Source organism: Eublepharis macularius, chromosome 10 (genome assembly GCF_028583425.1).
Source record: "Eublepharis macularius isolate TG4126 chromosome 10, MPM_Emac_v1.0, whole genome shotgun sequence".
In the NCBI taxonomy this organism is placed as follows: domain Eukaryota; kingdom Metazoa; phylum Chordata; class Lepidosauria; order Squamata; family Eublepharidae; genus Eublepharis; species Eublepharis macularius.
In genome coordinates this window covers 77,369,864-77,380,967 of record NC_072799.1, presented here as the reverse complement: position 1 = coordinate 77,380,967, position 11,104 = coordinate 77,369,864, and the positions used below count along the sequence as shown (strand labels likewise).

General features: G+C 41.8%; 1 protein-coding gene across 1 annotated transcript in view; it reads right to left on the bottom strand.

Moving 5' to 3' along the window:
* Positions 1-133: 133 nt before the first annotated feature.
* SNX25 (sorting nexin 25) overlaps positions 134-11,104 on the bottom strand; it is a 58,150-nt gene continuing 47,179 nt past the window's right edge. The window contains exons 12-19 of the mRNA XM_054989794.1: positions 10,923-11,063; positions 9,205-9,318; positions 8,026-8,190; positions 7,066-7,183; positions 4,787-4,853; positions 2,561-2,742; positions 1,665-1,765; positions 134-730 (exon numbers count right to left, since the gene is read on the bottom strand). Coding sequence (XP_054845769.1) covers positions 650-730; positions 1,665-1,765; positions 2,561-2,742; positions 4,787-4,853; positions 7,066-7,183; positions 8,026-8,190; positions 9,205-9,318; positions 10,923-11,063 — 969 coding nt within the window. The 3' untranslated portion in view covers positions 134-649. The remainder of the gene's footprint in view (positions 731-1,664; positions 1,766-2,560; positions 2,743-4,786; positions 4,854-7,065; positions 7,184-8,025; positions 8,191-9,204; positions 9,319-10,922; positions 11,064-11,104) is intronic.

Below are 11,104 nucleotides of genomic sequence, written 5' to 3'. Positions count from 1 at the left end.
ACGTGTGCTTCAGGAGAATATGAAACTGAAGTTATGCGCCGTGCCCAGAGACATTGATGCGATTTCCTCTGAAGTCAGCAGGCAGACACATTTGCAAACTACAAAACACAGCTCAATTATGAAGCACTGCAGGCCAGTTTTGTAATTTATTGCTTACAAAGGCTCAAAACTATGGGAAATCTTTGGTAAAAATAAAAACAATAAAATTTACACAATATCTTTACATAAAGTATTGCACAACAAGGCTTTTCAATACACAAGAAAATAGAGGAATGTTCATTGTCCTCAGCAAGGAAATTAACTGTACAACATTCATTGGTATACCACTAAAGCAAAATGTCTTTCATAAATATTTAAAATAGTCTATAGTTCTTACATTAACATTTACATTTTCAGTCCGCATCTTCAATAGTTTACTCATATAACAAGTTAAATAAAAGCCTGAAGCAATACAGCTCTGGCAGTTCTATCCTATTATCTTTTCTTTTCAAGTCTTGTTTTCTTCACGTAAAACTCGAAAGAAAAATACCCTATAAATCCTCCGCAGTCTTCAGTCAGTCCTCTGTGGAAAAGAGGGAAATAAGTTTCATGTCTATGATTAAAAACAAACAAAACGCAGACATTTCTCGAATGATTCACTTGTGGGGAATCAAACTGGAGCAGCTTTGACCTGCTCTAGATGAGTTCGTAACTCGGGACACAGTTCGCTTAGCAGCAATTCCAACAATACCTGAAAAGACAAAAATATGATGGATGTTTTAATTTTTCTGAGGGTATAAAAAAACGGGAGGTGGCACAGTCCATGCATTGTAAATTTAGAGGCAAGAAACTCAGAGAGAGAGAGAGGAACCGCGGCTGTGATTAAGGGACTTGCGGGCAGTTCACAGCTGGAGAGAGAAACCATGACTCAAGATCGCTTTCACGCCTTCTCTGATGTAGCCCTTCAGGAAAAGCAGCTGCTGGCTACACTGCGTATTTGATTTGCAGCTGACTTCCTATAATCAAATTTTTTTATTTTTGAAATGTTCGGAATCTTGATCTCAGTAGAATGCCCCACTCAAAGTAATACTAACAAAGGAAATAATAAGAGCACGTATGCACAAGCATCCAGTGTTGCACAATTAATGGTGCTGTGTACCCTTGAATGTACTGCAAACACGCAGAAAAAAATCTCAGAGCCACACACAGCGCTAGAGAAGGACCAATTCACATCATGCATAAGTGTATGTCGCCCCCTAGGGGCCTCTGAATAGACTGAGCAGTCTTCTGAGTTTTCTAGGGAAATATGAGTTTCTACACAAGACATCTTACACAGGGACTCGAGTGACTTGCTTTCCATGCGGCCTTATATTCAAGTGTATTCTGTCTCCCTAGCAGTGCATGCGTATCCACAATGGGAGAACAAGTGTCAGGTCTTTCAGTTGATCCTACTCATGTAGGGTCTCCACACATTTGGAGGTATGGATGAATAGTTTTCTTTTGCCCACCTCTAGTTTAAAATGCTGTAGATTATTCCTTTTTAAAGAGAGGCGAGAGAATAAAATAATAAATAATACTACAAACAAATTATGTGTTCTGGGAGGTAAAATGTCAAGACTTGAAGAAGGGGCTAAAATTAAGCAACAAAACTTCAAAGGCTCAAAATGGCATAATTAATAACTCACATAGAGAAGATGCTTATTGGCCTTGGTTTCTTGAAGTGCATCGAATACTTTGATGACGCCGTGGCGAGCATTTTGCTGTCCGACAAGACTCTGCAGAGTGTCTGAAACAAACATTTTTAGTCTGGTTTGGACGACACTGTTCACAATCCCCGTGTGTCTAAAGGCCAAACTAGATGTGACCATCGTCCTCCCAGGTTTAAAACTGCCACCTATAAATACGGGTGTTTGATTTATGAGCAAATGGGTGAGGAGAGGTGATCCCTCAATCCTCACCGGTTCTTATCTTCTGCGATGCGTGCACAAAAGATGACTTTGCACATCACGGGTAAGAGGATCAATTATCACCAGAAAGAACTACTGCTGAACGACACCATTATGGAATTAAATAATCAAAACGTCAAAGGACCCCAATGAGAAAGCCAGTGTGGTGGTGTGATTTGAGAGTCCAAATCCCCCCTCACTCACAGGGCGTAATATTACAGTCACTGTGAGGACAAAACTGATGAGGGTGGCGAGACAACTATGTCGGTTATTGTAAGCTGCAAGAGATATAAAGAGATTTGGTATGGGTATATTCTTAAGTGCGACCAGGGAATCAACCAAGCCGAACGTCGTCCTTAGTTTTCTCGTTCTTTGATGTCTCCTGTCCTCTAACTGGCTTTGACAGGAATATTTCTAAGCTTTATCCATAGAGAACAATGGATAAGATGTTGACCCTGTTAAAGGTTAAATAAGCAAATCTGAATGTGCTCAGCTATTTGCTAAATCCTGTGTGTTTGTAAACAGAAATTAACCTCATCTGTGAAACTCTTTGAAATCTCTAACACACAACATAAAAGGAAAGTGGCTGTTCGTGTCCCCTGATTAATTGCGTTCCCTGTAACCGATATGCTCACCTGGAATGTTTTCAAGTAATTTTTGCTGTGCTTTCTGTTTTGTCTCTTGGCCTTGCTCTTCACTTCTGGGCTTTGTGCTAGATGCCAATTTCCCATTTGGCCAAAAAGTATCTCGGAATATATTAATGTAGTATGCCAGCATTGGTTCACTGAATATCCAATTTACAGTGTCACGGATTTGCCTTGAAAAGAGGTGATAAGAATAAGCAGCCTAAAGCTATGCCAGACTCGCTCTCAACTTTCCCCTTCAAACCTCCTTAGGGGCTGCTGATTTTCACACAATACAATGGGTATTCTCATGTCCTGACTTTTACCTATATAACCATAGTTACAATGTTCTACCTAGAGAATGCAGCTTGGATTGACCTAAAGGGTTCTTTGCAATGGCAATATTTAAAATCTGGAAAGGTGTGACACTGAACAGGAATGAAACATAGGACAGAGTTACATTTAGGAAAATGATAAATGATGGTGGCAATACAGAAAGAGAAGCCCCCTCATTCCACAAAAATGTGGCCTGGTCTAAATATGCAAGAGAATGTGTTGTACAAAGCACAGTCTCACTTCAAGAGGCAGGCAAGGAAACAATATTTTTTTTTTAAAAACTCTTCTGCAAAAGGCACCTTGCAAATAGAAGTGAGCACAGCAGAGGAGGCAGGGCTAGAATACCTCCCCGACAGAATCAGTTTTGGGTTTTTTATTAAATTCAGCGAGTCAGAACTTGCATCTTGCAAATGCAAAGGGTTTCAGTGGTATAAGATCTGGGAAGACCAGGTTCAAATCCTCCCTGCTTTGACCACCAGGGCTTGTCTGTTGGCTCGCCAGTTGGCAACAAATCAAACAATCAGTGTTGGGTCAGAGGTGGGGTTAGAGAGAAGGTGAGAGAAAAAACTGCTGTAACTGACTCTCAACTTTAACTGGTCAATATGAATGCAGTATGGAAAAGAGAAGCTAGGAGGCCTTCCAGATGCAGGCACAGAAGACTTGAGCAGTGGCTGGCATCTCGAACAGCAAAAAGTACAGCTGGGGGGGTCCTTCTGCAAAAAGGAAATCAGAGGTGCTCTGGCATATTATAGCAACTGCCAGCCCTGAACAAAAACGTGTGTGTGTGTGTGTGTGTGTGTGTGTGTGTGTGTGTGTTCCTTCACCCTTCCATCTTTGGAGCAGCACCCTTAGTTTTTACCAAAAAGAAGTCTCTCCCAGGTTTGACGACCTGTGAACAGCTTCTTCCTCATCTCCTGGCCACACACACGGGGAACTTCATTGTGCTTGCCAGATGCCTGGGAGTTTTTCCGCCCCAAAGAGAAAGTCCATTCCCAAGGCACTGCCACTGCACACTGCATTGAAGGCACCAGAACTGTTCTGACGCTGGCCTGACTGCTCCTATGCCAACTCACCAGTTGAAGCCCGACTGTCATGCAACAAGAGCTAACACTGTTAGAGTGTTAACAACAACAAAAAAACCCTCCACTCTTCTTTTTTGTCATCCCAGTTTAATTTCGGGTGTGACACAAAACAACAGGCTTGCCATCAGTTATAGAAAACATCATTAAAAGCCTGCAACAAGAAGGAGCAGCCCAGCTTTCTTTTGCTGAAAACTTCTATACAGCTCAAAATCTGCTCTTTTGCCCCCTCTTGTGGCTTTCAACTGCATAACACGTTCAGTGCAACCGCCATGCACAAGCGCTGGGTTACTGGGTCACATTTCGGCATCTTAAAATCTCAGCATACCTTTGTTAAATAAGCACTTTTTTATCTCAAGGCTGTGAAGGGAGTCTTGAAAGTAGGAAATGACTGGTGACTTCTCAGAAAATTGGGAAGATAAGAAACACGCTGCATGACTCGGATCCCCTCCACCCCAGTGTCATGTAGAAGCCTAATTATGCAAACTTCTGAAATGGAGACAATTCAGTTTTTCTCTGTACCAAGTTTGGGCTCTCTTGGCACAAGATTTTGAATTGTTAGTTCATGATTTTGAATTATTAGTTCACAATACATAAAAATGGCATAAAATAAGGGGTGGTTGGCATATCGGGCCCAGAGAACCACTTGAATTTTGACCTGAAGTCAGAGAAACTATGCCTTAATTTGTGCAAGAGGAATGGCAGAAATTTAATTTGTTCCTAAACCATCAACCAACTACGCACAGCACTCTGGTTTTCAACAGTCCTTGCACCAAGCAGCTTATTTACAGTTCTAGCAGTAAAGAGAATGTAATTCACTCACTTGTTGATAGTTCTTCCAAAAGTTACTTGAACTAGTGCAATTAATGTCTTCCTCACCCACTTAAACACTAAAATGGAACAAACAAAAAAGTAGTGCATAAAACAGAAGTCCAAGAATGCAGTTCAAGGCATAAAGTTAGAGCTTATATAGTTGCTTGTCACTTTTACTTTATGCACCACATGTGGTTTTCTATTGCACTGGCACACATGTGGCTTCTCCCATTCGGTGGCAGTCCTTTGAGAGAGATTAGCCCCTTTCAAGGCTTCATAAGGAAGAATTCTTCCCCAATTTTTCATGTGGACACAGATTTACATGAACCACACTACTGACATTTCCTTACGGCTATCATTTCTTAAACAGATGGCACTTTGTAAGGACTTTACAATAGTGCAATCCAGACAAAAACATGTTTCCTTAAGAAAGCTCATTAAAGACCACTTCTTCTTCTCTACTGTCTTAATGTTTCCTTGGACTGATTTGTTTAGGTAACAAAAGTGGGTGTACGCAAAGTGCTGAGAGCAGAACTCCAAAATCAGAATGGAACTTTACTGCCTCTCTCCTCCTGCGTTCCCCAGGTAAGACTGTCTGCAGGACTCGAGAGACACGGGGATACCAATGAGTGTGATATGGGGGTCGGCTGGAGGAAGGGGGAGATCATCATTAACAGCAAAATCAACCCCCTACGCTCAATCCACCCGACAACGTTTCCTGTATCTACTAGCAAAGGACCTAAACCAATTATCGGACCACTTATTTTGACCAGTTCTCAACATCGGCGTCTTTCCATTTGCTTCGCACGTGACCCAGCCCATGAAGGTCCCACACTTCACTCCGTAGAGAGGTTACTACTTCCCGGGCCAGGCCTATTCTCCTGTACCTTTGGGAGTTCCAAGGCAGAGAGGAGCTGCACAAGATGGGCTTCCCGAGTTCTGAAACTACATCTCCAAAATATGGAGCCCTCCTTAGACTCACTACACTGGAGTCTGAGGATAATCATCACTAGGATTTCAGTAGCCTCGGTATAGAGGAAGCAAACAATCGGGCGGCTAGTCTCCCTGTATTCTTCTCTCTTAACATGCCGGCATCTGGGGAAACCTGAGAGAATGCAACTTGATTTTTTCCAACTGTTTTCCTTTCTTTCCCACCCCATCTTTAAATTAAAATTTAGATATATTAGCATGAAAAGGTAAAATACAAAGCATTCTCTCCATTTCTAAAAATCAGCAAAAGGGTGCCAATTGTAGGCGGATTTTTTTTCCCTTCTAGAATTCCATCTTCCACTCCTAACACTGAACTTTTATAATTAGTTTGTTCACAGAGCTTTTTACTAGATGCTATAGAAAAGTATTTTAGGAATACACTTTAGGAACACTGAACATTTTGTATCTAGCTGTTCAACAATATGTGCAAAAACACCCCTTCAGATGCACAGCCAAGCTATAATGAATCGTTCCCTGTACTTTTTAAAACTGCAAGCCAGTTAACATTTGAACACTTAAAACCAGTCTCATAGAGAGTATTCCATTTATGTGTTTTCAGCTATCAGATGTACAAAATCTTGCAACGATTCTTTTAAAAACGGAAACGGACAAAACTGGTGGCTTTTATGCCACTGATTTCTTTAACTATAATGATCAACATTCTGCTGTATTAATGTATTATAATGATTGATGTCAAAAATCCGGTTAAGATATTGCAAGATCATTTATCACAGCCTTTTTATTGGTATTTACTAATTAGTATTAGTAAATTGATAAATTAGTATTTACTAATACTAATAAAGGAATTCCTTCATCTTCCAATTTAATTCTCAGCTTCCCCAAATAAATGGCTAGGTGCCAGATCTGTATAAGAACAGTTATTTACCTGCTAGTTACCTGCTGCAATGTCTCCTGACCAGCTGCTGCCATTGTCATATATTCACCTCAGCACACCACACCCCCAATCACAAATTAAGATATATTATTGTGAGAAAGTGCCAAAAACTGTGTTATATAGGTTTCTTAAGGAAATCAGATCTCCAAGGCGCAACTTGTGTGTGGAGCAGATAATGGATCAAGTGCAGGCCCCTGTGAATCGTTCCACCCGCACCTGCCAGAATCCCCAACGTGCTAACGCTGCATACAAATGGACCAGCACCTGCAGTAAGCAAAAAGGGTGTGCAGAGAATATCTACACTGATATCTGAAAGTCTGGCCTCAGGCAGAATCAGAACCACTTTATGTACTAAGACAATGTAAAAACAAACTCATGCACACACAAAAGCTTTCGTTACTTACTTCCTCGCAGCTCAAAAATTTCTCCTATTAGCATAAAGCAAGGCTCAGCCAGGGCATCCCTTTTCCCATCCACATCGTCCCCGTCATCAGAGAGCTCACCGTCATCGTCGGCCTCCTCCTGGACAGACAATACAAGTACGGGATGGAAATCCTGGTCAGCAAGTTACAGTTGCCGTTTCTGCTCTCCCGCTATAGCCGTATTTAGGGTGTAAGCTTCAAGCCACTAGCAGTTACAGATGTCTGGCTCGTTCCGTGGTATATACATTGTTCAGCGCTTTCTTGTCTTTTACAATGCAATTCAGAGTCTGCAACTCTGAGCTATAAAATCGCCACCACAGGTTATTTCATATCATTGGACATAACTGCCAGTCAATGAAGCTGTACGTTAAGCTGATAGGAGACAAGCCTTCATATACGCCTATTCTGTAGCCATCCCGATCTCCTCCACTAGCCAGATTCTGTACTTTCCCCCTTCTACTCATAATATGTTCACAACCCATTTTCATCCCTGGTTATATCACACCATCAGTTTCCTTCTGCTTTTCTGCTGGAGAATGAGCGAGGACAGCCACAGCAGGAGAATGCGAGAGGGAGAGAGAACCGCCTTCTACTATCAGCCCAATGGTCGATTTATAGTGGCAGCCGCTTTGCAGAGTACCTTTTTGGCATCTTTATCAGATTACTTCTGCGAGGAGTGACATGGCAACTATATGCTCCCCTCTAATTGGGAATTTCTTTTGCATAAGGCCCAACGTCAACGAAACCTCACTTCAATGAGGTTGGTGGAGAGAACATTCCCAGTGGAACTGCACAGCAAGTAATAGATACAGAACACAAAACACAAAGGCACAGCAGAAAATACACAAGCAAACTGCATTACAATCGGTGAGAGCTTCAACATCCTAATTATTTTAGATTTGTAATTTAGTCTACAAAAAGTATTAATCCTTTCTCACTCACCTCCTGATGAGAAAAGAAATCTCCGGGAAGCCTCTCCAAAAAAGAAGAGATGGAAAACGAAGATTTCTTCCCCTGTATGTCAATAACTTTGAGGTGTTCGGGGGAAGGGCTCAAAAAGGCATAAAGTGCTTCACTCTGACAAAGCCTTTCATCAGAAAGCAATTTCTGCGGAAGACGGACCAAAACACAGCAATCTCATATGATTTTTTTTTAAGCAGGAAGAAACAACCAACCGTCCCGTGTGGCTGATTTAGGCCCTGCATAATGCAGAGGAAGACTAGTGCCAAAGTAGCATTACCAACATTTGCAAGTCTTAAAAGTTCATCAAGTCACCAATAGCTTTCTAAATAACAATTAAAAATATTTTTGGTGGCTCCTAAACACAATGCTAGCATGCACGTTAACTGAAAGTGATCATGCTTAGAATTTAACAACTAAGTTCTCTCAGTGGGCCTCCCTACCAACGCCTCAGAAGTTGTTAAAGGGATGTTTTTTAGGCCCTGGTAGTGCAGCCAATGGTGGCCTAAACTTCTCAGGATGTTTCTATTCCAATTTTGTTCACTTCTTGGACAGAATCCAGTGGTAAAATTTATTTATTATTTACTTATTTTATTTACACCCTGGCTATTCTTCCCAATGGGGACCCAAAAAAGCTTCCATCACTCGCCTCTCCTCCATTTTTACCTCACAACAATCTATGAGGTAGGTTAGGCTGAGAGTGTGTAACTGGCCCGAGGTCAACCAGCAAGCTTCCGTGGCAGAGTGGGGATTCGAACCTGGGTATCCCACATCCTTGTCATCACTCTAACCATTATACACCACTATCTCTCACACCACACTAAATGGTGCACTTGTTCACTCAAAAAGCTTTTTTAAAAGTATTCCATAGGACAAAGCAAAGTCAGACGATTTGGGTCCCCTGATGAGCGTATATAATCATGGGCTTGTCAAATTCACATTTTATACTGCAGTGTGTACTTAAAATATCCAATACACATCCTTTAAAAAAAGTATTAAGAGGCATATATGTAGCTGAGAAAACCACACCTGAAGTTAAGACACTGAACTCCATACTTGAAAGTTCAGAACGCACACACACACACACAGACACACACAAATGTACACTGCCAATCGCTTAAAAAAAATTAAAATAATACCATTATCTTAATTAATTCTTACTTGTAAAAAGGTATTCAACTGATTCTTGGATTTCTCCATGAATTTCTGGTCTACAGATTTAAAGGGCAGCTTGCTGAGTGAAGGCAACTGAGCTTTCTTTAATGACGGAAAGCACTGGAAGGGAGAAAAAACAAACCTCCATTATTTTTCCACTTTAAGCAATTCTGCCACGTGGCTGCCTCATTTAGAATTTACCAGAGAAGGACCCAGAAGTTAAAACGGCTCCAGAGCAAGCCAATTTGTGTGGCCCCTGCAGTGCTACAAGCTCTTGCTCAGTGGTGCCAACAACAGGCATTGGCTCAAGCACGGCCTTCTCCTCCAAACGGGCGGCGGCAGCGCAGGAGGAGGCGTCTGGTGAACTGACACCAATCAGCACTGGCTGCTGAAGGATTCAAGCCCAATGGCCTCTGAGGCACCGGCTTAGCTCTGGGGCTGTGACTTAGCTCTGCTGGGGCTAAGCTCAGCTTGCGCCTGGTCACCTGGTCAACAGTTCCTGGTCACTAGCAACCCACTGGGAAATTTCCCTGCAAGTTAAATGTCCAGTCTGTCTCTGGAGTTTGCAGAGGCACAAGGCTGGGTAACACTGACATATAACTGACATATAAGTTGTCCATCTTCCCTTACTGTTTAAGTCAGGGAGGGGTATGAATGTTGAGGAGGGAGATTCTCCGTCTACCATTCCTCAGCAGCCCCCTACCCAAGTTGCGGGGGGGGGGGAAGGGGGGATTAGAAGAATACAGAAAAAGTTAAAATTTCCGAACAGGGACTCCTGCAGGTGCCACCCTGCACTTGGGCAAAATCATCATCAGCCCACACACGGGCTTTCTCTGTGTTGTCCCCTACCCTGTGGAATGTCCTGCCTGAGGAAGTCAGCCCCCCCCCACTCTCCTGGCTTTCAGCAAACAATGCAAAACCAAATTATTCAAAAAGTCTTTTCACTCAGATAGGAGGGCTTCATTGTAGGGAGGGGGTCTCAGATGCTCTGTTAATGAGTTAGGATGGAACCATAGATCTCAACACTATGTTGTATTAGATTCCTGCTAATGTCTTTGTGAACTTGCATTTATTTACCCTATGGCATTGTTTATGGAAATGTTCCTGATATTGACTGTACTAATCTCAAACTGTGTAATCCGTCTTGAGTCTCATTGAGAAAGGCCGACTATAAATGACATAAAGGACTCATAACGAACGTAATAAAAATAAGTACTTTTAAAAATACTGAGCCAAAAACTGTCGATGTGCCCATCTCTAGCCCTTAGCACCAATTTCACTGAGGCTACATATGAGGGGGACTGGGTTATTAAACAACATGCCTTTCCATCCTCTTCTTGATATATAAATAACAGAATACAGGAGCTGGCCATCATCGCTGGTTCTAAATGAAACATTAACAACTTCTTAGGAGAAGCAAGAACAACTCCCTCAAAAGTTTCTCAGTACCTTTTTCTGTAACTCCTTATCTCATGTTTGCTTACTCTTTTATTCAGCTAAGCCCTATCTATTAACTTCAAAAATATCGTTATAAACTTAAAATCTATTAGAAGGGGACAGATTGGGAATAGATTAGGCTATAGGGTTGGAAAGCTGTTGGAAGTCTTGGAAAAGGGGGGGGAGGGAAAGGGTGGGGGAAAGGATAATGAGATGCTATTTGAAAGTTGTATATTAATATTCTCACCTAATAAAAATTTTCTAAAAATAAAAAAGTTTCTCAGTACCTCACTGAGCTTCCGATGCAGACTTTGAAATTCACTCAGCTTCCGGTGGACTGTCCATTCTTTAGCTTCGGCACGGCCAATCTCTTGCAAACTCACCATGACAGAATAACAGGGCACTTGTTCACCATTTTCTTCTATAACCTTTGAAGAGAGCGATTATTGTATATTATGTTAAAAATGGA